Below are 26,207 nucleotides of genomic sequence, written 5' to 3'. Positions count from 1 at the left end.
CTGTCCCCATTTTATAGATGAGTCCACTGAGACCCAACAAGTCAGTCAGCTGCTAAAGCTCACACACACTCAGCCCTGGGAGACGAGATCCACTTGGCAAAGTTCCTATCCCCTTGACTCTTAACCTTCTTAGGCCAGAGGACTGCCTGGGGGCCTGGATAAACATACTGGAAACCCTACCTGTCACTGTACCTCCACCCCGAGGACATGCAGCTGTCCAAGTGCACTTCCTCCTCACTCTTGCAGGGTGGGCAAATGGGCTTGTGGCTGGCTCTGCCTCAGCCAGTGAGTGACAAAGCAGGGCACCAGGCTGATGTGTCAGGTGTCACATTGTGCCCAGCCACTGCCGGGCCCCTGCTTACGCTGCCTCTTGTGTTGGTAGGAGAAGGAGAAGGCCCAGTTGGCAGCAGAAGCCGTGAAGCAGGCACATCACAGTGTTTCTGGAAGCCAGGAGCCAAGGCCTGCCAGGGAAAGGCTCTTGGAGTGGCCTGGCCGGGAGCTGGATCGGGTCAATAGCTTCCTAAGCAGCCGTCTGCAGGAGATTAAGAACACTGTAAAGGACTCCATCCGGGCCAGCTTCAGTGTGTGTGAGCTCAGCATGGACAGCAACGGCTACGCAAAGGATGGAGCTGCTGAGCCTGAGCCTCAGAGTCAGCCCCCTTCAAACCTCAATGGCTCCTCAGAGCAACGGCCTGACATCAACCTTGACCTGTCCCCTTTGACTTTGGGCTCCTCGCGTAATCACACGTTACAAGATCCAGGCGAGCCAGCCCCACCATGGGCAGAAGTGAGAGGCCCCCACCCATGGACAGAGGTGAGGGGTCCCCCTCCTGGTATCGTACCAGAGAATGGTCTAGTGAGGAGGCTCAACACTGTGCCCAACCTGTCCCGGGTGATCTGGGTCAAGACACCCAAGCCAGCCAACCCCAGCTCTGAGGACCCAAGCCCAAAGGAGGTCCCCAGTTGCAAGCAGGAGCTGCCAGAGCCTGTGGCCTCAGGTGGGAAGCCACGTAAGGGCAAGAGACAAGGCAATCAGGCCAAGAAGAGTGAGGCAAGCCCATGCCTCCAGCCCGCAGCCAACCTGGAGGCTCCCAGTGCCAAGGTCCAGACCCCTCGCTTCAAACTGCCGGGCAAAGCCCCAGAGCCTCCCAAATTGGGTAACTGTGTTGAGGCTGGAGAGGGGAGCTGGGCTGGCATCCCCAAAGCTGAGAAGCAGAAGGGCAGCTCCTGGCGAAACTGGCCTGGCGAGGCCAAGGCTCGGCCCCCAGAGCAGGAGTCTGTGCAGCCCCCAGGCCCAGCGAGGCCACAGAGCTTGCCACAGGGCAAGGGCCGCAGCCGCCGGAGTCGCAACAAGCAGGAGAAGTCAGCCTCCTCCTTGGGTGAGTGCCTCAGGAACCAAGTGGCTGACCCCCCGATCCCAACCAAGCCATGGGTGGAGGGCAGTCCTCACGTGTGGGCATCGCTGCTCCAAGAGCATGACCCCAGAGGCCTGGCTGTGGGCACTGAGCCCTCCTGGCTGTGTCTTCCTAGACGATGTGTTCCTGCCCAAGGACATGGATGGGGTGGAGATGGATGAGACGGACCGGGAAGTGGAGTACTTCAAGAGGTAGGTGTGGGAGGTGGCTGTGCACCCACCCACCTGGGACTCTAAGTCCAGCCCACACTTGAGCCCCAGTTTGTGCTTCAGGCCTCAGAAAGCCGTCTTCCCTCAGTCTTCTCTGTCTGCCAACTACTAGAGCTCAGTTGAGAGGGCAGGGCTGACCCCCAACCTGTCTGCTGGAACTCTGGGAGCCACTTGGCAGGACTGGGTGTTGGGGAAGAAATGGGGAATGGAGGAAGGACATGTGTCAGGCCCCAGGAACAAGGCCTTTTTCTAGCTCTATTCACTTTGTTCACTTGACGCTCTGCTCTGGGCGTGGGCTGAGCTCTGGGAACAGGTAAATCCAGCACAGTCTGGATGGGGAGAGAGGTCCTTAAACCTGATGGGTGGTGGTGGAGGGCCAAGGTCATGGGGCTGGGAGAGGGACTCCAAACCAAGCTGGGGTGTGGGGGCAGGCCAGGGACACCTGCCCCAGAGGAGGTGACAACCAAGCAGAAAACAGGATTTTCTGGAGACTGGAGAATGAGGTGACCAGGTAAAACAGGAGAGGGCCTTTGTGACAGTGAGGCCAGCAAGTACAAAGCTTGGAGGGTGAAGGGAGGTGGCGTACTTGGGGGATGGAAGCAACCCAGTATAGCTAGACGATGAGGAGAGAGCCCATATCCCAAGACAGCCTCTGCTTTCCTCCAGTGGCTCCTGGCCCAGTCCAGGAGGCCCCCTAGTCAGCAAAACTTCCAAACCTGCTAGACATCAATGCCTGGGTGCCAGAGAGGTTGTGCAGAGCCAACCTGGTTTCCTTATTGACCAGGGGACAGAGGGGTCCCACAAGGAGGGGATGGAACCTCTGATTGCACTCCTCCTGTGTCTCCAAACCCAACAGGTTCTGTTTGGATTCTGCAAAACAAACACGTCAGAAAGTTGCTGTGAACTGGACCAACTTCAGCCTCAAGAAAACCACTCCCAGCACAGCTCAGTGAGGTAAAGAGACCCCAAGTATGCGTGCCACCCTCTCTCCCCATGTTCCGCCATCTTCCATGCCTCCTGCCAGACCATTTCGTGCTCTGGGGCGCAGAGAGCTGGACTTTGGGCTGGCAGCCCTGGTCCCTCTGCCTCCACAGCAACAGCATGTGGACTATGGTCTCTGAAGGTCTAGGCCCCATCTGTTGTCCTGTGACCACTCACCCCTCAGCCTGTGCTTTCCCATGGCCCCACCCTGGCCCAGGCCCTCTTGTGAGCAAATCCTGCCTGTGCTTCTGAAGGGGCCCTTCCGTCAGGGAGGTCCTGCCAGGGCTCTACTTCCCTTCCCAGCTGCCTCCCACAGGGCCAATGTGTGCCATGGGGCCTGCCCCTACCCCAACACAATCTGCCCTTCAGGCTGAATCCCACTTGCCAGGGCTGGCTTCTCACTGCAGGTAACTGGGATACTTCCCAGCTGAAGCTGTGAGGAAAGGGGCCAGCCCTGAAAGCAATGAGAAGGGCAGAGAGCTAGGAGGTCATTTTGGCCTGGAGGTGCAGGGGACACTCGAAACAGCCATTCCATGTGGAAATTGAGGGTCCAGCTGGCTCCTGGAAGAAGAGACCTGGCCCTCACTGGGCTCCAGCTTCCCCTGCCAGCTGCCTGCACAGGTCGTTTAGTCTGCAATAGCAGAGTATCCGATGATGTTCTAGATGGGAACAGAAGACTAAAGAAAGCAAGGGATGAGAGTCCCAGTGCAGAAGAGAAGCATGCAAGCAGGCCTTGTGCCAGGCTGGGCTTGGGGCCAAGCGGCTGTGCATATCCCAACCCTGTGCTGTGTGCCATGTGCCTGGGGAGAGGCCTTTTCCAGCTGGCAATCACACAGCTGCCCTTAAGGCAGTGGCAAGCTGGGGTACCCCCATTCCTCCCAGATGTCTCCACCCATCCTCCTCCTCTTTCTAGGCCCAGGCACCTCCTCTTTGAGCTCATCTGACCCCCATCACAGCAGCTGAGTCCCCTTGGGATCAGGATCCCCCACCCTTGACAGCTGACCTTAGCTCTCAGGGGGCCCCAGAGAAGATGAGGCCAGGGCAACCTTTGGGGCTGTTGACAGAAGAACAAATATCAGAGGCCAGGGTCTTACCGCCCCAGCCTGGAAGGATAGGCTGCAGCAGGGGGTCCTGGGCTCATCCAGGATTGTTCCCCATTCCTTGAGATCTAGGACAACGCTCTGCACGTTCCAGAACCCCAGGACTGGTGCTCGGTCTCTGACAGGGTCTAACCTCATATTCTTCTGGAGCTGACCCAGGGAGTCTGTTCAATGTTTGCGTTTGCTCTTTCTCAGCCCCTGCCAGGTCAAGCTCCTTCAGGGTATCCTGAGACCCCGACTGCCAGCTGAAGGTCTACAGTTCCTCCTTCTACATGCCCTGTCCACCTGCCCAGGACGTCCCTGTTCCCTGCCATCTTGGACCAACCAAAAGCTGAATGGATGCCGGACTGTGCTGGAGTCCTTCTAGACCTCCACAGAGCCGCTTCCTGGTGCTACGCAGCCTCCACACTCAGAGCCTGGGACTGGGCTGGCCTGTGGGCCGGGGGCTGATGGTACTGCTGGCCCAATACTGCTCTCTTTGTGTTTGATTTTTTGTTTTTGTTTTTTCAATTCATTACTTTTGATACTGTGAAGATCTTTCATGCTGAAAGATAAAGCAACATTTGGACACAGAGTTGGTATGTTTGGTGATTTGCTGGTCTGAGTGGGGAGTGTGGTGGGGATGTATTTAGAAGCATGGGATCAGCTGTTGGTCACTAACCCTTTTGAGTGTGTCCTACACATCTGGAGTTAGGCATCATTTCCACTCAACCCTTGCAGCAATCCTAGTGGTACTGTTTTACCCCATTTTACAGATGAGGAAACAAAAGCTAAGACAGGAAAGTGATTCAGCTGAGCTCAGTCTGGCCCACTAGGGTTAGGGCGCAGGCCTGTATAACTCTGGCATCTCTGCCTTTTCCTCCTGTGGCGAGGACTCTAGTATGTAAACTTGGAGCAGCCCCTTCACCACTCTATGCCTCATTTTCCCCCTTTGCAAAATGGTGAGTTGAAGGGGTTGGACTTGATACCTGGGAAAGGCTTTGCGAGGGCTTACAGCCCGTGTACCTGCAGCCGGGGCTATTGAGGTTCTTCACATGGAATTAGCAAAGTCAGGGATAAATTGAGTGTTTATAAATCAAATCTGACTTTCTCATGGAAATGGGACATGAGCCTAAGTGCTTGAGCTGAGAGGATAATGAACCCTGCAGAAAAGTAAAGCAAACTACCTCATCCCGCCCAAATTGATCTGGTTTGTCCATTCAGATTTTTAATACAGTGGGTCCCTGGTGTAGTTTTCTTTACCAAAACCAACTCTTTAACTTGAGCTTCTGTAGGGAGTGCCCCTGTGGGCAGTGCCCTATGGGGGCAGTGGCCACACAGTCGCTAAGAGCCCTTTATGGAGTGTTGTGAGCAGGATCAGAAGCCACTTCTTCCTTCCTCTCCCTCTTCCCATTCACCCCCAGTTGAGCCCCACCTGGGGGCACTATGGGGCTGGCAGTGTGTGCCAACTTCCTCTTTGAAAGGCATGACCCAGGGCTCTGAACCGGTTCGTTCCAGTTAGAACTCCTGCTGAGAATTTGTTGTCTTTCCATCCCCCGGATATACTCAATCTGAATCTATAATTGAACAAAATCCCCAGGTGATTCTTAATGTATGATATGTATGATAAATTTTGAGACCCACTGTTCTACTAGCAGTTTTCAGAATTGGTCTCTAACCAGCAGCATTAGCATTGCCTGGGAACTTGCTAGAATTGCAAATTCTCTGAATGAGAAACCAATTTGTGCTGTAAACTTTCACCTAAAACAATAAAATTTTTTTTAAAAATTACAGCCAAAAAAAACCCTATGGGGCAGTTCTACTCTGTCACATAGGGTCACTATGAGTCAGAGTCCACTCAGTGGCAAATGACGACGATGATTATTTTTATTATGCAAAATTACTAATTCTGCACTGTCCAGTCAGGCAGCCACTGACCACGTGTGGCCGCTGGGCACTTGACGTGTGGTTAGTCCAAAGTGAGATGTGCTGTTAGTATAAATACACATGGATTTCAATGATTTAGACCATCCTTAAAAAAAAGAAAAACATTAACTTAAAATATTGACTACATGTTTAAATTATGACACCGGTTATACTGGGTTGAACAGAACATTAAAATAAAAATGATGGAGATTCTCAGCAGGGATTCAAACCGGTTCAAAGTCCTGCCTGAAACAAACAGCACTAACCACAGGCTCACAATCACTGGTCCCTGGCCTTTCCCAATGCTCAAGTAAGCATGGACACTTAACCTGTGAAACCTTTCCCTCGTTTTAGTTGTGGCCCTCTCTCCCTTCAACTCTTGTACCAGTCTCCTACCCTGAGGTTGCACTGGCACAGCCACCTAAAAGTCTGCTTCATCATTCTAAACTTGCAAGTCTGATCAGGCAGCCTCTTCACCTACAGAGAAAGACTGTGTGAGTGGCATTCAAGGCCCTTCATGCCTGGCCCCTGCTGGACAACCGCAGCTCCCAGTTAGGCCCAGCACCCTCAGGCGCCTGCTTCCCGGATTACCCTTCCTTCATGACTCCCTGCCTATCCTGCAGGTCCCAGCTAAGGGCCTGCTTTTGCTACGAATTCCTGGAGAATTGGCTTGCCTGCCTTGGTGATACTAACTACAGTGATACTTTGTCTTATGATAAACCCAAAAACCAAACACTGCTGTTGAGTCAATTATGACTCTGATGGTTCTTAATCTCAAGATTGGTTTGTGTCTTGTTCATCTTTGATCTGCTTCTGCATTGTGCAGGGTGCCCAGCACACAGTAGGTGGTTCTTAAATATGAGTGAAGAAATTCCTCTAAAAAATCCCCAATGAAGTTGAAATTACTCAATATGGCAGTCAAGGCCCCTTCGTGCTCTGGGCCCAATTTACTTTTCCAGCCTTGTGTCTGACTACTTCTACTCACTCCAGCTGCAGTGATCTCTTTGTTCCCTGAGAAATCTGTACTAGCACATCGCCAGCCTTCTATTCCTGCTGCACCTTCTATCTGGAAGCCTCTCTCTTCCTCTCCTCCACTCCCTGCACCGAGGTTCCTACACTTCCCTCCAAGTTCGGACACTTTCCTTCTCGAAGCTTCTCAGGTTTCCCAGGCAGTGAGTCACTCTGAGCTCTATTACAGCCCTCAGAATAATAATCGTTTCCAAATGTTCTGAGCCTCACAGTTAAAAATCACTGTCATCACGATTCTATTTAACCCTCGCGGCTCTGAACATAGGTATTGCCTCGCACAGACGAGGACAGCAGTCAGGGAGGCCGTGCGGGCTGGGTCATTAATTCCACAAGCTCCACCCTGCCCCGGCGGCCTTGTGCTAGGGATGACGACATGGCCGGGACACCAGCGTGCCCTGCCCCGCGGCTCCCAGGCCACGAGACGGCGCGGCGTGCCTGGATGATGTCATGCCCTGGCCTGGTGTCCAGCCTCCCTGGGTTCGGAATTAGCCGCCTCCGCTCAGATCCCTCCTCTTCAAACAGGGTGGTTTGAGCCTTTAGCGCATGCTCCTAATTTCCCAGTGGCCTACAATGCCTTGCCTGACGCTTTCTCCCTCAACTCCGGCAATAGCAACAGAAGTCACACAAGGGGCGTTGACGCCGCACCGTGCGAGAGCTGCCCAGGAGAAAATTTGTCCCTCTGCGCGATCCGGCACTCAGAGGTCGTTGCTAGGCACCGACGTCCGCTTCCTCACACCTGATTGGTTCTCAGTCGAAGGTGAGGCGGGGTTTTGCCGTGGTGCGCATGCGTGCAGCAAAGGATGGAGGAGTCAGAACCAGAGCGCAAGGTGAGAGCGAGGCTGTGGTCAGCGCGGGTGGGGAGCGGGAGTGAAGGCAGGGGTACCGGGCCTGACTCGAGTGTTTCTTCAGCGGGCTCGCACCGACGAGGCGACTGCCGGAGGAGGTCGCTCCGAGGCGGAGGATGAGGACGATGAGGACTACGTGCCGTACGTGCCGCTGCGGCAGCGCCGGCAACTGCTGGTGAGGAGCCCGGGTCGGCGGAGGAATGAAGGAGTGACCACCGGTTCGCTGTTGAGGGACTGCCGGGAGTCTGCAGTGGGGGGCGGTCGCGGTCTGAGGAGTTGGGTGTCAGTATATGGGAGTGGTGGTCCCAGGCAAACGAGGGACTGGCAACTTGATCTGAGTGGTGGGGAAGGTTTGCGCCAGGGGGCCCGAGATCCTCTCCCAAAAGCCAGGATCCTAACTCAGGGCCCCTGGACCCGATCCCCCACTTTGTCTTGGGCGTGACTCTGAGGGGCGCTGGGGGAATCACAGCTCCAGAAGCTGCTACAGCGAAGGCGCAAGGGGGCTGCAGAGGAGGAGCAGCAGGACAGCGGCAGTGAGCCCCGGGGAGATGAGGACGACATCCCGCTGGGCCCTCAGTCCAACGTCAGTCTCCTGGACCAGCATCAGCACCTAAAAGAGAAGGCTGAAGGTGGACTGAGCAGCAAGCCTGGGGGCGGGAGGCGGAGCCTGGTGCTGGTGCCTTTTTGACAAATACTGCTTCTCTCAGCCCGCAAAGAGTCCGCCAAGGAGAAGCAGCTGAAAGAAGAAGAGAAAATTCTGGAGAGTGTGGCCGAGGGCCGAGGTATGGTTATAGCTAGTGCGGTGAGGAGGGCCTGGCTTCTGGGAAGCAGGAGCCACCCCTGAGCCCTGCCTGTCTCCTCAGCCTTGATGTCAGTGAAGGAGATGGCCAAGGGAATCACGTATGATGATCCAATCAAAACCAGGTATGTCTTTTTAGTCTGTGCAGTTATCCTTACTTGGGATGGTGTATACCTGAGAATGGCAGGTATGCCCTAAGGCCAGCTGTGCTCTTGGCCACTCTTGACCACTACAACCCACCCACAGTTGGATGCCCCCCCGTTACGTCCTGAGCATGTCTGAAGAGCGGCACGAGCGTGTGCGAAAAAAGTACCACATCCTGGTGGAGGGAGATGGTATCCCACCACCCATCAAGAGCTTCAAGGAGATGAAATTCCCTGCAGGTACCTGGGAACTAAGAGAGACGCCATATTTTTATAATTAAAAATCTGTGCAATATGAAATATCTAGAATAGGCAAGTGTAAAATGGTCAGAGTTTATTAGTGGTTACCGGGGGCTGGCAGGAGGGAAGGGGAAAAGAAGACACAATACTTACGGGACACTGAGCTTTTGTTAAAGGTGGTGGGAATATTAAGGAATGGTTCATGGTGATGGTTGGACACGATGAACATATGTAATGTCACCGAACTATTCTTGTGAAGGTTGTTGAAATGCCAAATGTTTGGTACTTATATATTTACCACAATTTAAAAAAAAATTATGAGGTTGTTTCCTAGCACCTGCTTGGCCTGAGGCAGGAGAGCCAGGGAGCAAAGTGCAGTGGTCTGTTCTGTCAGACCTCGCAGACAGTTGGGGCATAGAAACCCCTGGGCCACGTGCCATGTGCAAGATCATGTGACTTACAAAGGTTTATCTTTTTAAAGGATAAATATTTTGTCCAGGTGTTTTGTTTCTTTATTTACATTAGACTTACAAGTAGTAAAACCTATAAGAATAGGTAGTTATTAAAGATAAAACAAGTGAAGTACCTGGGAGCTAGGAGGGACCTGACAGTTTTATAAGCAGATATATACGAGATTGTGCCCTTGCCCCCCTCCCCCCACTGAGCTCAGCAGCTACAGTGTTGGCTGTAACCTGTGGAAATGAAAAGACTTGAGGAGAGATTTTTTAGGCTTCTTTTTCAGTCACTAGCTGTTCAAGTTCACTGTCCTCTGCCATTGGGGGCACTTCACTGGGAAAGTGAGTAGCACCTCCAGCAGTAAGAAGCCCAACCTGGCTCCTGGCTCTACCCAGCCCAGGGGCCTTGGGCAAATGCCTGTGTGTGAGTGCGTGTGTCTGTGTCTCTCTGTTTTATCGTTTGTAACTTTGGGAGGATGGTGCCAATCTTATAGGCTTTGGGGGCCTGAGAAAGTACCTGTGAGACACAGGAATGATGCGGAGGTTGTCTTCTATAGCTATCCTGAGAGGTCTGAAAAAGAAAGGCATCCACCACCCGACGCCCATTCAGATCCAGGGCATCCCCACCATGTGAGTGTGGGTGGGGGCCTGAGAAGGGTGGTGAGGGAGAAGCAGGTGCTGCACATCCATCTGGAGAAGTAGACCCTGTCTTCTGCTGAACCTGACCCTCAGGCCTGTCCTCTCCCCACAGTCTATCTGGCCGGGACATGATCGGTATCGCCTTCACCGGTTCCGGCAAGACTCTGGTGTTCACGCTGCCCGTCATCATGTTCTGCCTGGAACAAGAGAAGAGGTTACCTTTCTCCAAGCGAGAGGGACCATATGGACTCATCATCTGCCCTTCGGTAAGATACAGGAGCCTGGCAGGCAGGGCAGAGGCTAGGACTGCCTTCCGGTGCCAGCCTCTGCCCCTGTGCCTGCAGCGGGAGCTGGCCCGGCAGACGCACGGCATCCTGGAGTACTACTGCCGCCTGCTGCAGGAAGACAGCTCGCCCCTGCTGCGCTGCGCACTCTGCATTGGGGGCATGTCTGTCAAAGAGCAAATGGAGACCATCCGACAGTGAGTGCTGGCCCAGGCTCCCCCAGAGCCCCAAGAGAAGAGAGAGGCCTCCTGTGGGCCCAGCCCTCAGGGAGCTCCCAGCCCCTGGAAGTGGACAGATGAACCACAACTCCAGGCGTCGGGGTAGGACAGAGGGATATGGCGAGGTGCACGGAAGCTCAGCAGATGGAGCAGCCCACCCCTGCCTGGGGGATCTAGAATATAGGGTGGTCAGGGAAGACTGCGGGGAAGGGGACACTTGAATTTCGAAGAGGGACATTACAGGCAGAAGACACAGCAAGAACAGAAGCAGAGAGGCAAGGGGCTCGGTGTGCCCAGGAAAATTGGGGTCATTTGGTGTGGTCAGAATGAAGAGGCTGAGGTACTGGGCCAGGGGCTCGATCCCAGCTGCACTCATGCTATTCCACATTAGCCACTCCTGGGACCATGGATGGGCCAGTCCCTGTCCCTTGTCTCGAAGGCATTCCCTGTGTCAGGGAAGATGCCACTACAGGAAAGATGAGCTCTCTTAACAGAAGAAGGACCCCACCGAGGACTACAGAGGGGGCTTCATAAGCGCAGACTGAAGCCCATCCTGAGATTCAGGACAGACCCCTGGGGACAAGAGAAGAGTGGTCCGGGGGAGGGGGAGAGGGTGCAGGAGCAGAGCAGTGGTCGAGAAGGCTGTAGCCTCTTCCAGGGGGAGAATTGTGTGCCATATGGAGGGCAGGGTGGTGGGAGCAAAGAGAAGGGGACAGGTGAGGAGAGACAGGGAGACTGGCAGCGAGAGGGCAGAGCAGAGGCAGAGCCCCAGTCTCTAGGTAGGGGTGGGCAGGTGGCCCCCACCTCAGAGTCTCTCCTCCATTTCCAGTGGGGTGCACATGATGGTGGCCACCCCTGGGCGCCTCATGGATTTGCTACAGAAGAAGATGGTCAGTCTAGATATCTGTCGCTACCTGGCCCTGGACGAGGCTGACCGCATGATTGACATGGGCTTTGAGGGTGACATCCGGACCATCTTCTCCTACTTCAAGGTGCCCGCCCCTGCCTGGTTCCATGTCCTCCTGCTCCTAGAGTCCCCATACACACCATATTTGACTGCACTGCTGCCCCCCCGCCACCATCAGAAGGGCTACATCCCAGCTTCTCAGTGCCCAAACCCCAACCTGCCCTTGGCTCCAGCCTCCACATCCCATGTCCCCAAGGTGCCAGCCCCCACCCTTCCTCAGGGCCAGCGGCAAACCCTGCTCTTCAGTGCTACCATGCCCAAGAAGATTCAGAATTTTGCCAAGAGCGCCCTGGTGAAGCCTGTCACGATCAACGTGGGCCGCGCCGGGGCTGCCAGTCTGGACGTCATCCAGGTGGGGGGGGGGGCACCCCTAATGGTCAGACTGTCACCTCTGAGAGCTGAAACTGGGCTCCCTTGAAACTGACTGGTTGAGGGTGTCCACCTTGGGGGCTCTGAGGATATCATTCAGGGCCCCAGACCCCTTAACAGAAAACATAGGTATAACTTCCAGCTTTTGGTGGCAACAGGCTTCTGGTCACTTCCCAGCCCGGACTGGGGATCTGGCTTTGTGGCAGGGGCATGGCTGGTGAACCTAACCTCAGGGTCACCTGACCTGGTCCCTGTGGTGGCAGGAGGTGGAATATGTGAAGGAAGAGGCCAAGATGGTGTACCTGCTCGAGTGCCTGCAGAAGACACCCCCACCAGTGAGTTCAGCAGGCAAGGCCAGCCCGGATCACTGGGAAGGAGGGAGGGGGCAGTCAGGATAGCTCCCACAGGGAGGCTGGGGTGTGCCCAGGTTGAGTCAACCCACTCAACTGGTGTTGGCCTTCCTGGACAGGTGCTCATCTTCGCAGAGAAGAAGGCAGACGTGGATGCCATCCATGAGTACCTGCTGCTCAAGGGGGTCGAGGCTGTGGCCATCCATGGGGGCAAAGGTCAGGGTGATGTCTCCTTTGGCACAGACCCTGCTGCCACAGCAGCCCCCTCCTAACCCCTTCTCCTGCCCAGCCGTCCTGCTGTTTCTCCCCAAATTCCTCCTTTAGCCCTAACAGCTTCTGCCTGACCCCGACTCCCCACCCCAGACCAGGAGGAACGGACCAAGGCAATTGAGGCATTCCGAGAGGGCAAGAAGGATGTCCTCGTGGCCACAGACGTAGCCTCCAAGGGCCTGGACTTCCCTGCCATCCAGCACGTCATCAATTACGACATGCCTGAGGAGATTGAGAACTATGGTGGGAAGATTGAGGGGCCGGGGGTACAGGGTGTCAAGGGGAAGGTCAGGCCAGGCCCCAACTCCTGGGCAGTGGGCCAAAGCTCTGCTTCCCATCTGTAGTACACCGTATCGGCCGCACTGGGCGCTCAGGAAACACGGGCATTGCTACCACCTTCATCAACAAGGCCTGCGGTGAGTCTATCTCTGGAGCCTGGGCTGTCCCCCAGGTTCTGACTGCAGGACCCAGGGTTGGGTCTGATGATATCACCTCCGCCTGCTCTGCAGATGAGTCTGTGCTGATGGACCTCAAAGCCCTGCTGCTGGAAGCCAAGCAGAAGGTGCCCCCTGTGCTGCAAGTGCTACACTGCGGGGACGAGTCCATGCTGGACATCGGAGGTGACTGTGGGGTAGGGGCACAAGCCCAGGGTCGGTGGGGAAGGTGCATGACGGGAACACAGTGGAAACAAGTCCACGTTGGACATCAGGGCCTGGGTGGTTCTTATGGCAGTCCCAGCTCTGGGCCCTGGAGTCTGGCCCTATGGCCATGCTGACCCCATCCCCTACCCCAACCCCCAGGAGAGCGTGGCTGTGCCTTCTGCGGGGGTCTGGGCCATCGCATCACGGATTGCCCCAAGCTGGAGGCTATGCAGACCAAGCAGGTCAGCAACATCGGCCGCAAGGACTACCTGGCCCACAGTTCCATGGATTTCTGAGCCGTCTGTCTGTCCTCACCAAGAGGCTCCAGTCCCTGGGGCTCCACCCACCCCTACGCATATACACACCCCAGTCCCCTGGACAAGAAGCCAGCATCCTCAGCCCAGCTGGCCTGGGTTGGGCCAGGCTGGGCCTGACCGCCTGCTTCCTGTGCCCCCAGAAGCACTATTTTTGTCCTCCTTCACCCCAGCTGCCATTAAAGCACAGCCTCTCTGGTCTCACCCCAGCCCCGCCTCTCGTTTTTCTTGGCTGCCCCCGTGGTCCCTAGGCAAGCCTTACCCTCCAACCTCAGAGCCCTCCAAGGCAAGGTCTCAGCATGTCCCTCACCCATTAGCACCAGCTTGCCAGGACCTGGATGTGTAGGGAGCCACCTTACCATGCCGGCACGACCCAGGGCTCATGCCCCAGGGAGGGAGCCATACCTCTAGCCTCACCCCGTCCTCCGTCTTCCTGTCCGTTGGGTGAAGCTTCCTGGGGCTTCTCCTGGGGCCCATTGGGAGACCACTTCCTGCCCCAGGCCCACGGCCCACCTGCACAGGCTCCCAGAGGAGAACCCTCAGCTCCTTTCACTAAGGAGTAGCAGTCAACACAGGACTATCATTCACCCTTGGTCCCCGCTCTGCCCAGCTTGGCTGGTGACCATTGGCCCCACTCTGCCCAGTTCAGTTGGTGCTAGGCTCTTAGGGCCCAGGAGAGCCAGGCTAATGCCTGCCTGGGAAGCTCAGTTGAGTGGGAAAGCTCACAAGTAAAAACGCAAATGAGACTGGTGGCCGTCACGAGACTGCTGTAGATGAACTTGAATTTCAGCATCTGAGCAGGGGGTTAGTAGAGCAACAATCTTGGCAGCAGCCACTTCCCAAGCCGTTCCTCTGGGTAAGGTGACTACATAGAAAGCCACACACAGATCCCAGTGGGACAGCAGTTACTCAAGCCATGTTTGTCACTTGGTGTGTGGCCTTGGGCAGGTTACATAATTTTTCCAAGCCTCGATTTCCTCATTGTTGAGATGGTGATGAGAAGGCAAAGCCCATGGTGTTTGAGGTCCCCCAAGCTCAGGCTGCCTGGCCACCTCCTGTCATGGCCGTAGAGCAAGTGCCCGGGAGGCCGGAGAAAGTAACCCTGGCCAGAAGAAACTGCCTGTCCTACACATGGCCCCAAACAGCATTCTTTGGCCTGGTCACACATGCCTTCCTCAAGGTGGCACTGGTGACTGGCATGAGACTGCCCCAGGATTTGGAGTCACACACACAACCCAGGTACTGGCCCCCAGCAGGAAGCACAGCCACTCTAACAGAGCATGTGACCTCTCCAGGGGGCCTGCAAGGGTGCCACCCACACCCTGGTGGCTGGGTGGCTCAGGTGTGTACTCCTGTGTGGACTGGGTGCACGCTATGGGGGCACTGTGTTCTGGAATACCATGGATTGTCTGGGACTCCAGGAGGAAGAGGTTGCACAGTGGTGAGAGCACCTGGGGGTGCTGATCTGTGGGGCTCGAACTCAGGACCCAGAGTGCAGAGCTGAGGAGGGCAGTGAGGAAATGTGTTAGGAGGGGGAGAAACAGGGCTGGGTTCGAGCAGTAAAGAAATGGCTTCCTACGGTGGAGAGGGCTGGAGCACTGCTGAGGCTGGCAGTGGGGCAGGGGCTGTGGGGATGAAATGACTGTTAGAAATACTTCAGAGGAAAAGAAACACAGAGTGGGATGGGTAAGACCATTGCTGGCCGGCCCAGTGGTCCAAACCCAGACTCACAGAGTCGGAAAAGCAAGGAGGATGCATAGTGAGAGCACGGCGGTGGGCACACCAGGCCTGGGGTGCACAGCAGCAGGGGAGGGGTGGGGCCAAGTTCATGACTCAGGGGAGCCAGCCTGCCGGTCAGAAGCTCTCCCAGCTGACCCAGGCTCGTCTGGGGCCATTACCGTTGGGTAGCCTGAGGCCCCTGCCAGGCAGGTATGGGCACCAGGGCCCAGTCAAGACCCCAAGGAAAAAATATGTGATGCCCCACTGCCTGTCCCAGCTTCTCTACTGAAGACAGGGCTCCCCTCCCCCCAGCCCTGCAGCTGCCTCTCTGGACGGAGGGAGGGGAAGTGGCCAGAAGGGGAAGTGTGAGGAGTTCCCCTCCACTTGTCACTAGTCTCCTCAGGCCTTCGGAGTGGCGGCCCTGTGGCCCAGCCGCAGCCATGGAGCCTCCGGAGACCCCCGTCAAGGATGGCATCCTCTACCAGCAGCACATCAAGTTCGGCAAGGTGGGCATCCCCCAGCTGCCAGGCAGCTATCCAGGACAAAAGTGGGCAGAAAGCAGCCCCCCATCCCCACCTTGCTCATCTCACCCAGACTTGGGACAATTGGGGAGTTGGGGTGGGGAACCCAACCCAGGTATGGGAGCATGGAGCAGAGCCTGGTCCTGGGCTCGATGGGCTGAGGCTGGCCAAGCCTGTGGAAGACCCTGCCTCATTCACAGCTGGGGGAGCCAAGAGCAGGGAGCGGGTCAGAGCAGAGGCTGTGTAGACCAACAGCCCTCCTTCCCATCTCATAGTAGCACCAAGGCCCCTAGGGAGTCTAGGGAGGGTCAGCTGAGGTGGAAGAGACCGAGGTCCTATGGCCGAGCCCCACCCTGCAGAAGAGGGCTTGGCTCCTAGCCAGTCGTGAGAGAAGAGGTGGGTGGGAGTCCACCTCTCCCCAACAGTCAACCCTGCACCCCCAGCTCCGCTGCAGCTGCTGCCCAGGCAGATAAAGGGCCTGTTTCCTTTGTTCGAAGTTATTTGCATGTTTCCTTCCTTGCCATCATGAGACTGAGGCCTCCCTGCAACCCACCCGGCCCTTGGCCCGAGAGGCCTTGTTTGTGGGAGGTGATCAACACAACAACAGTGCCGGGTGGTCAGCTCCGTGCCTCTCGGGCCTTCACAGACACCATCCAGTAGAATCTTCAACTTTGTGTTCTCACAATGTTATGGAGATCACAGGAAAGGGTCGGGGGTTTGAACCCAGGGCTGACTGACACTGCGCATACTCTTCTCTGTGTCAGCCTGGCTGTAATGGGCCTCCTTCACTGGGGCCCTGAGGAATCGGAAAGGCAGAGGCTAGCCAGGGCAGCCAGGAGTGTATGCTAAGCTGCTTGTGCTGAGCTTGTGCAGCAGGGAGAGTCCACCACCCAAGGGTCTCCCTCTTTCCCACAGAAGTGCTGGCGGAAGGTGTGGGCGCTGCTGTACGCAGGAGGCCCATCAGGTGTGGCCCGGCTGGAGACCTGGGAGGTCCGCAATGGTGGCCCAGGGTCTGTGGGGGAAAGGTCTGCACGGCGCGGGGAACGGCGGGTCATCCGCCTGGCTGACTGCGTATCTGTGCTGCCTGCGGACGGTGAGAGCTGCCCCCAAGACACTGGGGCCTTCCTGATCACCACCACTGATCGAAGCCACCTGCTGGCCACGAAGGACCGCCAGGCCTGGATGGGCCCCATCTGCCAGCTGGCCTTCCCGGTGAGCAGGGCACACCTCACCCCCGACTTGGTCATCTCCGTGCTCCCTCATATCTTGTCCCTCAGTAGCATCTGCCAAGCATCTACAGGTGGGAAAACAGCCCAGAAGCCCATAGAAAAATTCTCAGGTGGCCACGTGTGTGATAGAGCAAGGGAACACTGCGATGAAGGACATCAGACAGGATGGTCAAGGAAGGCCTCTGTGAAGGGAGCAGTAGGGCTGAGTCCTGAATGACAAAGAGCCCGCTAGGCCAAGGTCTAAGGAAAGAATGTCACAGGCAGAGGGAGCAGCATGGGCAAAGGCCCTGAGGCCGGAAAAAGTTTGGTGTGTTCAAGGGGCAGAAAGGAGGCCAGGGCGGCCAGAGGGTAAGGAGTGGCAACGAGCATACTAGGAGATGAAGTTGAAATTTGACAAGAGCCACATAAAAACCACCTTGGACCATGGTGAGAGTTTGGAATTTTATTCTGAGTAAGAGGAAAAGCCTTATGGAGGGTTCAAGCCAGAGACCAAAAGGAAATGAGCAGACATGAGGGCACCAGTTAGGAATTTGCTGCATCTGACCAGGCAGGCGATGGTGCCCTGGACCAGGGTGGTGGTGGTGTTGAAAGTCAGGGGGCCCAGGGAGGGGGGCTTGCTGCAGGATTGGATGTGGGGGTGAAGGGAAGAGAGGGGCTTTTTGTGCTTCAGTGGAGAAAGAGGCCTGGGGAGTGCGGAACACAAGGCTCAGAACCAGGTCACTCATGGTTCCTTTCCAGCTCTCCTGCCCCTCCAGTGCTCCACACTGTCAGGGGGACACAACCCAGCCCAGTCCCTACAGGGAACATCCTCCCATATACCCAGCACTTTATGCTGTCTGACACCCTAAGCCAAGCACCCCCAAGGAGTAGCAAGTGGGACTGCTGCCCATCTCACAGGTGGGGATCAGGCTTAGAGGGCTGGCACACCAGCAAAGTGGACTGGCACCTGGGACTCGGAATGTTCTTGCTTGTCATAGAGTCCTGAGTTACCAACACCAAGGAGGCATAGGGGAAGGCCATGGGGAGACAGAGGAGCCAAATGTAAGGAATGGGGGGACTCTAATCTCTGACCTTGGGCCCACCCTCAGGGCACAGTGGAGTGCTCCTCAGCATCAGGGGAGGCCATGTCTTCCATCAGAGGCCCCGTCTCCATGGAGGAAAACTCCATCTACTCCTCTTGGCAGGAAGGTGAGTTGAGGAGGCACAAGGGCAGCCTCAGCCCGCCAGCACCCAGAGCTGGGATCCGTGGGGGCCGATGGGGGCTGCGCTTGCTTGCTTGCTTGCTTTGGTGATGGCAGAAGGAGCCCTCATGGCCACCTGCCTGCAGTGGTCAAGTTCCCCGTGGTGGTACAGAAGACGGAGGCTGCCACCCGCTGCCAACTGAAGGGGCCCTACTTGCTGGGGCTGAGCCGGGATACCATCCAGCTGAACGATCCCTCTGGCCTGCGGGCCCTCTACACCTGGCCGTACTGCTTCTTGCGAAAGTTCGGCTCCCACAAGGTGAGGTACCCATCCCAAGGGTCCTGGTAGGAGGGGCGACACTTGGCCCTGGCCGCTGACCTGGCCTTGTCTCCCCCAGGGAGTGTTCTCCTTTGAAGCTGGCCGCCGCTGCGACACTGGCGAGGGCCTCTTCGCCTTCAGCAGCCCCTACGCCCCTGACCTCTGCGGCGCCGTGGCAGCAGCCATCGCCCGCCAGCGCGAGCTGCTGCCGGAGCTGGTGCCCCCCCAGCCCAGCCCCCTGCCACGGGCCACCTCGCTGCCCTGCCTGGAGCCACCCGGGGAGCTGCAGGAGGTCCTGGGGCTGGAGCCGCGGGCATGCCGGAAGGTGCGCGAGGGGCTGGGTCCCGGGCCACAGAGCCTGCCACCGCTGTCAGGCCAGGACACCAAGGACTTCCCTGTCTACGCTGTCGTGGCCAAGCGCACCAGCAGGCCACCGGCTACCGCTGCCGCAGCCACCACCACCGCCGCCGCTGCCGAGCACCTCTACGAGAACCTGTGCGCACTGGATGGCGGCCCTGAGGCCAGCCCCCAGGCCAGTGCCCTCTACCACAACCGTGAAGACCTGAGCTGGCCTGGTCCCAGCTCTGACGAGAGCCTGGAGGCCCAGTACCGGCGGCTCCTCGAGCTGGAGCTGGACAAGGCCGGCGACGAAGTCGGGGCCATCGGCCGCTCCAGCGCACAGACAGGCTTCAAGGCCAAGCTGGTGACGCTGCTGAGCCGAGAGCGGAGGAAGGGCCCTGTCCCATGCGACCGGCCCTGAGCCCCTGAGCTATGTGGCCACTGGAGAAGGGAGACATCTGGACCCTTCACATCCACTCTGACCTGCAGGGACCCCTCCCCTGCCTTCCCCCCACCCACTGTATAGTGTACAGAGATTTGCTGATAATAAAGCCTTCCAGCTCCAGCACAGACTCAGTGCCAGCTTTGCTCTGCCATGCAGCCCCCAGCTTCACCTTCTCTAACTTCAGCTCCCGCCAGTGGGTACATGTGGGCACACAGACTTCACTCACATTCGCTGCAGCAAAGCCCAGCACCCTGCACTGAGTTCCACAGATGACTTGGACCTGACCTCTGCCACCAGAGGGCTCACATCCTCAGGACCAGATAATTGTGTGCCCACCCACCACCCCCACCCCCGTTCTGTGCAGCAGAAAGATGTGAAGGGAGGAAGGTGGCTTGCTGATTGGAGAGGCACCCTTTGAACACATAAAAGGCAGACAGGGCTTCAACACAGGGCGGGGGGCTGGCCAAGGAGGAGCTGGTGACCAGAGCAGGAGAGTCCCTGAAAGTCCTACAAGAGCTTGGTCTCCTGCTCAGGGGAGAGGGGGGATTTTGCATTGGGGAGGAACACAGTTGGACTGACAAAGGAGCAGTGCAGAGCCCAGATTTGAAGCAGCCAATTAGACACCAGGAAGCCCGAGGTAGGGACAGGGCTAGGGGAGAGGAGGGAAGGATTTCAAAGATGTGCACACCCAAAGCGTTTGTCCCCTGCTGAGACACTAAATGGTAGACACATGTGAGGGACTTCAGGTCTCAGCCTCCTCAACTCTAAGGGAAAAAGATCAAATTCTATTTCAGATGCCCATCCATTTGTTTGATTTTTACAACATGCCTACTCTGTGCCGGACTCTGGAGTGTTCAGTGTGTGTTCTCAAGGGGGTGACCTTCCAGTATGGGGTAAGCAAGTCTCCTGAAGATGGCAGTGCCTGCTTCATTCTCCTCTCCACGTGCTATTCCTGTCATTGTCCTTGGACCATATACACAGCATCATGTCTCCAAGGACCTGGTCTCTTGGTCCCTCAACCTCAACTGCACTCAGTTGCCCACTCCTGAGCCTCATCATCATGAGGCTAATTGCATCCATTGTAAAAATGTGATTGCAAACCTCAAGCAAACAGGCTCTCCCTACCGCTTTTGTGTCCTAGTATGGCTGCCTTTCTAGTCCCTGAGATCATCCAACCTTCTCCTCTCGTCCCCACCCACTCCTACCTTGCAGACATCATTGGAGAAATGACCGACAACAGAAATAAGCACCCTCACCCACCCATAACTGCACCTACATGTACCAGCATTTGCATCTGTTTCCCTTTTCTGCTCCTGAACATGAGAGAAGGGTCTGTACCCAACCCACCAGCTCAGTTTCCCACATGTGCTCTGGTCCCAGCCCCTGAGCTTGAGGAGCTCCCTCCTCTCTCTCCTTGATCCATTGTTATTGTTGTTGTTAGGTGCTGTCGGGTCAGTTCCAACTCACAGCAACCCTATGTACAACAGAGAGAAACACTGCCCGGTCCTGCACCATCCTCACAATCATGCTTGCGCCCACTGTTGCAACCACTGTGTTAGTCGATCTTGTTGAGGGTCTTCCTCCTTTTCACTGACCCTCTACTTCACCAAGCATAACATCCTTCTTCTGGGACTGGTCCCTCTTGATACCATGTCCAAAGTACATGAGACAAAGTCCTCCCTTCTAAGGAGCAGTCTGGCTGTACTTCCAAGACAGATGTGATGTGTTTGTTCTTCTGGCCGTCCATGGTATATTCAGTATTCTTTGCCAACACCGTAATTCAAAGGCATCAATTCTTCAGTCTTCCTTACTCATTGTCCAGCTTTTGCATGCATATGAGGCAATTGAAAATACCATGGTTTGGGTCAGGCACACCTTAGTCCTCAAAGTGACATCTTTGCTTTGTAACACTTTAAAGAGGTCTTTTGAAGCAGATTTGCCTGTAATAACTCATTTGATTTCTTGACTGCAGCTTCAATTGGGCATTGATTGTGGATCCAAGTAAAATGAAATCCTTGACAACTTCAATATTTTTTCAATTTAACATGATGTTGTTTACTGGTCCAGTTGTGTGGATTTTTGTTTTATGTTGAGGTGTAATCCATACTGAAGGCTGTAGTCTTTGATCCTTTTTTTTTTAATTATTAATTTTTATTGTGCTTTAAGTGAAAGTTTACAAATCATGTCAGTCTCTCATATAAAAATTTATATACACCTTGCTATACACTCCTAATTGCTCTCCCCCTAATGAGACAGCACACCCCTTCCCTCCACTCTCTCTCCTCATGTCCATTCAGCCAGCTTCTGGTCCCCTCTGCCCTCTCATTTCCGCCCCCAGACAGGAGATGCCAACATAGTCTCATGTGTCTACTTGATCCAAGAAGCTCATTCTTCACCAGTCCAATCCCTGTCTGAAGAGTTGGCTTTGGGAATGGTTCCTGTCTTGGGCTAACAGAAGGTCTGGGGACCATGACCTCTGGGGTCTTTCTACTCCCAGTCAGACCATTAAGTCTGGTCTTTTTATGAGAATTTGGGGTCTGCATCCCACTGCTCTCCTGCTCCCTCAGGGGTTCTCTGTTGTGTTCCCTGTCAGGACAGTCATTGGTTGTGGCCGGGCACCATCTAGTTCTTCTGGTCTCAGGCTGATGTAGTCTCTGGTTTATGTGCTCCTTTCTGTCTCTTGGGCTCATAATCACCTAGTATCTTTGGTGTTCTTCACACTTCCTTGCTCCCGGTGGGTTGAGACCAATTGATGCATCTTGGATGGCTGCTTGCTAGTGTTTAAGACCCCAGGTACCACCCTCCAAAGTGGGATGCAGAATGTTTTCTTAATAGATTTTATTATCCCAATTGTGTAGTCTTTGATCTTTATCAGTAAGTGCTTCAAGTCCTCTTCCCTTTCAGCAAGTAAGGTTGTGTCATCTGCATATCACACATATACAGGCACATATATGGATCTCTTCCAGTCAGGTGGCCAGATAGCTGTCTTCCAAATTTCTTGGCACAAGCAAGTGAGCACTTCCAGCGTTTCATCTGTTTGTTGAAACATCCCAATTGGTATTCCATTAATTCCTAGAGCCTTGTTTTTTGGCAACGCCTTCAGTGCAGCTTGGACTTCTTCCTTTAATATCATCGGTTCTTGATCATATGCTGCCTACTGAAATGGCTGAACATCAATTAATTTTGTTACAGTGACTGTGTTCCTTCCATGTTCAACATTTTGTCCATAGCATCCTTCAATATTGCATCTCAAGGCTTGAATTCTTCAGTTCTTCCAGCTTGAGGAAGGCTGAATGTGCTCTTCCCTTTTGGTTTTCTAACTCCAGGTCTTTGTACGTTTCATTATAATACTCTGTCTTCTCAAGCCACCCTTTGAAATTTTCTTTTCTGCTCTTTTGCGTCATCATTTCTTCTATTTGCTTTAGCTACTCTACATTCAAGAGCAAGTTTCAGTCTCTTCTGACATCCATTTTGGTCTTTTCTTTCTTTCCTGTTTTTAATGACCTTTTGCTTTCTTCATGTATGATGTCCTTAATGTCATCCCACAACTCATCTGGTCTTCAGTCATTAATGTTCCGTGTATCAAATCTGTTCTTGAGATGGTCTCTAAATTCAGGTGGGATATACTTAGGCTTTCATGGACTTGTCTTAATTTTCTTCAGCTTCAGCTTCAGCTTGAATTTGCTTATGAGCAATTGATGGTCTGATCTGCAGTCGGCCCCTGACCTTGTTCTGACTGCTGATATTGAGCTTCTCCATCATCTCTTTCCACAGATGTAGTTGATTTGATTTCTGTGCATTCCATCTAGTGAGGTCAATGTGTACAGTCGCCATTGATGTTGTTGAAAAAGATATTTCCAATCAATAAGCTGTTGGTCTTGCAAAATTCTATCATTCAATCTCCACCGACATTTCTGTCACCAAGGCCATATTTTGCAACTGCTGATCCTTCTTTGTTTCTGACTTTTGCATTCCAATTCCCAGTAATTATCAATGCATCTTGAGTGCATGTTTGATCCATTTCAGACTGCAGAAGTTGGTAAAAATCTTCAATTTCTTCATATTTGGTCTTAGCGGTTGATGTGTAAATTTGAATAATAATCATATTAACCAGTCTTCCTTGTAGGCGTATGGATGTTATTCTATTATTGACAGCATGGTACTTCAGGATAGACCTTGAAATGTTCTTTTGATGGTAAATCCAACCCCGTTCCTCTTCGACTTGCCATTCCCTGCAGAGAAAACATGATTGTCTGGTTAAAAATGGCCAATACCAGTCCATTTCAGCTCACTAATGCCTAGCATATTGATCTTTAAGTGTTTCATTTCATTTTTGACAACTTCCAATTTTCCTAGATTCACTCTTCATATATTCCCTGTTCCAAATACTAATGGACGTTTGCAGCTGTTTCATTTCACTGTGAGTCGTGCCACATCAGCAAATCAAGGTCCCGAAGCTTGACTCCATCCACGTCATTCAGGTTGACTCTACTCTGAGGAGGCAGCTCTTCTCCAGTTGTATTTTCAGGGCCTTCCAACCTCAGGGGCACATCTTCCGGCATTATTCCAGAGAACGTTCTGCTACCATTCACAAGATTTTCACTGGCCTATTTTTTTTTTTTCTGAAGTAGATCACCAGGTCCTTCTTCCTAGTCTTAGTCTGGAAGCTCAATTGAAACCTGTCTACCATGGTGACCCTGTTGTTATTTGAAACACTGGTGACATAGCTTCCAGCATCAGAGCAACATGCATGCTACCACAGCATAACAAGCTACAGACTCATTGATCCATTAATAGTCCCATTACCCTCCTCCTCATCATTACCATTTCCAGCCACACACAAACATGCTCTTTAAGTTCACGTTTCAAAGAAACCCTCCCATGACCTCACATTCCCCTTCAGTCACCCTCCTCAAATTTCTCTGTTCCTCTTCACAGTAAAACTCCTCAAAGGAGTGTTGATGACTCTCATTTCCACTTTCTAGCTTACTATTCTTCCCTCAATCACGTTCGTCACCCCTTTGTCTCCTCAACTCCATTAAATCAGTTGCTGTTGATTGAATTGATTCCGACTCATGACAACCCCATGTATGTCAGAGTAAAACTGTGGCTTCATAAGGTTTTCAGTGGCTGGTTTTTTGGAAGTAGGTCACCAGGCTTTTCTTCCAAGGTTCCTCTGGTGGACTAGAACCAACAACCTTTTGGTCAACTCCATTACATGGCTCTTATTAAGGTCATCAGCCTCCTTGCGCCCCAAAACAAAAACGACCTGGCAATGTTCATCACAGCTCCACTCAATAGCCAAGAGGTGGAAGCAACCCAAGGGTCCGTCAATGGATAAATGGATAAATAAAATGTGATGTATTTGTAGAATGGAATATTATTCAGCCATAAAGAGAAATGAAGTCCTGATGCATGCTACCACACGGATGGACCTTGAAGACATACTGAGCAAAATAAGTCAGACACAAAAGGATAATGTTGTATGATTCCACTTTTCTGAAATATCTGGAAGAGGCAAACGCAGAGAGGCAAAAGTTTATCAGAGGTTACCAGGGGCTAAGGAGAGGGAGGGTGGGGCATCAGAGCTGAAGAGGTACTGAATTTCTGTTTGGGGTGATGAAAAACTTGGCTACTGGTGACAATTGCATAATGTGGTAAATATAGTTAACGTCTCTGAATTGCACACTTAAAAATGGTTAGAATGGCAAACTTTTTGTTATATATATTTCCTCACAAGAATTTTCTTAAAGTGATCTGGACCCCCTCCATCCCTCAGCAGTGTTTGACAACCCTTCTTGAAACACTGTCTTCACTGAGTTTTCCCCTCCCTCACAGGTCACTCTTTCCCAGCCTCTTTTGCTGTCTCCTCTATCTGACCTCTGCCCAGGGCTCTGGCCTCAAACACAGGGTAACTCAACCCTGGCTACACCTGGGAAGCACCTGAGAGGCTTTTTAAAATGCCCTTGCATAGGCCCACACCTAGGGGTTCTGATCCCATCAGTGTGTGAGTTTTTTGTTTTTAACTACCCAGGTACTTGTAGTGTGCATCCAAGAATGGGAATTGCTGCTCCAGGTGAGCCAACTGGGTCCCCAGGTTTCATGGACCATCCAAATGCGATGACTCCCAAAGGCGTATCTTCAGCCCAGGCCTCTCCCCTGAGCTCCAGCTTTTAAAAAATCCAACTGCATAACTAAACATCTTCATGTGGACATATAAAAGGCACCTCCAAATTTAATGAATGAAAGTAGATTGAGATGGGGCTCCTTGCAGTGCAGTGCCAGGGCCTATGTGGCCACAGAGGGCAAAGCCCAGAAGGTTAGAGGTGGCATGGAGACTGAATTTGGTCCTATTTATGGAAGTACATTTTACAGGTGAAGTCTTCCCATGATCCATGAGGCTGCCAGAGAGCAAACTGAGGCCAGCAGGCTCCCAGTCAGAGTGGCTGCAGCCCTCTGCGGTGCCCCTCCTTCCCAAAATGGCAAGTCCTGGCCCAGCCCTTGTTAGCTCTGCAAGTTCCAGGACATACTGGAGGTTACCCAGAGAGCATCTTGGCCAGACTGGAGCCAGGACTCTGGGTCCCCGGTCTGGTGTGCTTCTCTTCAGTACAAATCTAATGGTGAGTTCTGAAAGGTCCCAACCAGACTGGATGAGAAAGTTCTTGGAAGCCTGTCAGAATCTTGTCCTGGAGCTGAAGCAGCCCTGGCCACCAGGGGGCACAGTCTCCTAACCTTGGGCCTGGGAGCCCTGGTGGCTTGGAGGCTTCGTCCAGGCCTGAGCTTGTGCGGGCCCAAGAACCAGGACCCCAGGGCTGGCATCTCTGCTGGAGGACTGCCAGGACCCCCAGACTGCTGCTTCACCCTTTGTTCATTTGCTGTTTCACTTCCTCAGACGGTCCTCTCCTTCCTTCCCTTCCTTCCCTTGCTTCCCTCCTTCCTTTCCTTCCTTTCAGTTCTTCCTCTGTTTATTTATACCCGCTGTGCGCATACACAGGATATAATAGTGGCCAAGACTGACAAGACAAGCCTCTGCTCTCGTGGAACTGACATTTTAATGAAGACAAACAACAATGAAGAAACGCTTAATGTAAAAAATAAAAAAATAAAAAAAAACCATTGCCATCAAGTCAATTCTGACTTATAAAAAAAAAAAAAAAAAAACTTATAAAGATGGTGGTAAATTCTGTGAAGAATAAAGCTGGGTAAGGAACTGATGGGTGATGACAGGGAGGTGTGGGGGCCACTACTTTAGGTAGGGTGATCAGGGAAGGCTTTTTTGAG

At 53.7% G+C, this 26,207-nt stretch overlaps 3 protein-coding genes across 23 annotated transcripts in view; all 3 read left to right on the top strand.

The window, feature by feature from the left end:
• Window positions 1–4,266, top strand: part of FAM193B (family with sequence similarity 193 member B) — a 32,839-nt gene extending 28,573 nt beyond the window's left edge. For 14 of the 19 annotated variants that reach the window (XM_049874436.1, XM_049874428.1, XM_049874434.1 and 11 more), the window contains 4 exons: window positions 383–1,379; window positions 1,531–1,606; window positions 2,481–2,578; window positions 3,901–4,262. In XM_049874436.1, the coding sequence (XP_049730393.1) occupies window positions 383–1,379; window positions 1,531–1,606; window positions 2,481–2,577 (1,170 nt within the window). In that variant the 3' untranslated portion in view covers window position 2,578; window positions 3,901–4,262. Of the gene's footprint in view, window positions 1–382; window positions 1,380–1,530; window positions 1,607–2,480; window positions 2,579–3,900 lie in introns of all 19 variants that reach the window. The other 5 variants (XM_049874419.1, XM_049874421.1, XM_049874418.1 and 2 more) reach the window with 2 other exon arrangements.
• A 3,032-nt stretch (window positions 4,267–7,298) lies between these two features.
• DDX41 (DEAD-box helicase 41) lies at window positions 7,299–13,401 on the top strand. Of its 3 annotated transcripts, XM_049874439.1 has the most exons (17): window positions 7,299–7,466; window positions 7,549–7,659; window positions 7,954–8,113; window positions 8,192–8,266; window positions 8,348–8,408; window positions 8,530–8,666; window positions 9,679–9,751; window positions 9,873–10,026; window positions 10,105–10,241; window positions 11,092–11,254; window positions 11,450–11,581; window positions 11,862–11,933; window positions 12,068–12,164; window positions 12,312–12,461; window positions 12,563–12,634; window positions 12,728–12,838; window positions 13,019–13,401. In XM_049874439.1, the coding sequence occupies exons 1-17, from the start codon at window positions 7,440–7,442 to the stop codon at window positions 13,153–13,155; spliced, it is 1,869 nt and encodes a 622-aa protein (XP_049730396.1). In that variant the 5' UTR covers window positions 7,299–7,439; the 3' UTR covers window positions 13,156–13,401. The 3 variants fall into 3 exon arrangements, with proteins under 3 accessions (XP_049730396.1, XP_049730397.1, XP_049730395.1); XM_049874440.1 differs by lacking the exon at window positions 11,450–11,581; XM_049874438.1 differs by having other exon boundaries at window positions 11,092–11,581.
• A 1,151-nt stretch (window positions 13,402–14,552) lies between these two features.
• DOK3 (docking protein 3) lies at window positions 14,553–19,039 on the top strand. The gene is made up of 6 exons (XM_049859015.1): window positions 14,553–14,614; window positions 15,287–15,398; window positions 16,329–16,625; window positions 17,731–17,830; window positions 17,970–18,142; window positions 18,222–19,039. The coding sequence occupies exons 1-6, from the start codon at window positions 14,574–14,576 to the stop codon at window positions 18,900–18,902; spliced, it is 1,404 nt and encodes a 467-aa protein (XP_049714972.1). The 5' UTR covers window positions 14,553–14,573; the 3' UTR covers window positions 18,903–19,039.
• The last annotated feature ends 7,168 nt before the right edge of the window (window positions 19,040–26,207 follow it).

This window comes from Elephas maximus, chromosome 2 (genome assembly GCF_024166365.1).
Source record: "Elephas maximus indicus isolate mEleMax1 chromosome 2, mEleMax1 primary haplotype, whole genome shotgun sequence".
Lineage (NCBI taxonomy): Eukaryota > Metazoa > Chordata > Mammalia > Proboscidea > Elephantidae > Elephas > Elephas maximus.
The sequence above is the reverse complement of the archived record's forward strand: the minus strand, read 5'-3'. Positions and strand labels throughout refer to the sequence as shown.

Bases quoted from the DNA above. Each gene is read 5' to 3' on its own strand.
- DDX41 (XM_049874438.1), top strand. From the start codon at position 7,440: ATGGAGGAGTCAGAACCAGAGCGCAAG. The intron at 7,467-7,548 runs GTGAGAGCGAGG...GTGTTTCTTCAG, and splicing joins AGTCAGAACCAGAGCGCAAG to CGGGCTCGCACCGACGAGGC. The intron at 9,752-9,872 runs GTGAGTGTGGGT...CTCTCCCCACAG, and splicing joins ATCCAGGGCATCCCCACCAT to TCTATCTGGCCGGGACATGA.
- DOK3 (XM_049859015.1), top strand. From the start codon at position 14,574: ATGGATTGTCTGGGACTCCAGGAGGAAGAGGTTGCACAGTG. The intron at 14,615-15,286 runs GTGAGAGCACCT...ACTTGTCACTAG, and splicing joins GAGGAAGAGGTTGCACAGTG to TCTCCTCAGGCCTTCGGAGT. The intron at 18,143-18,221 runs GTGAGGTACCCA...TGTCTCCCCCAG, and splicing joins GAAAGTTCGGCTCCCACAAG to GGAGTGTTCTCCTTTGAAGC.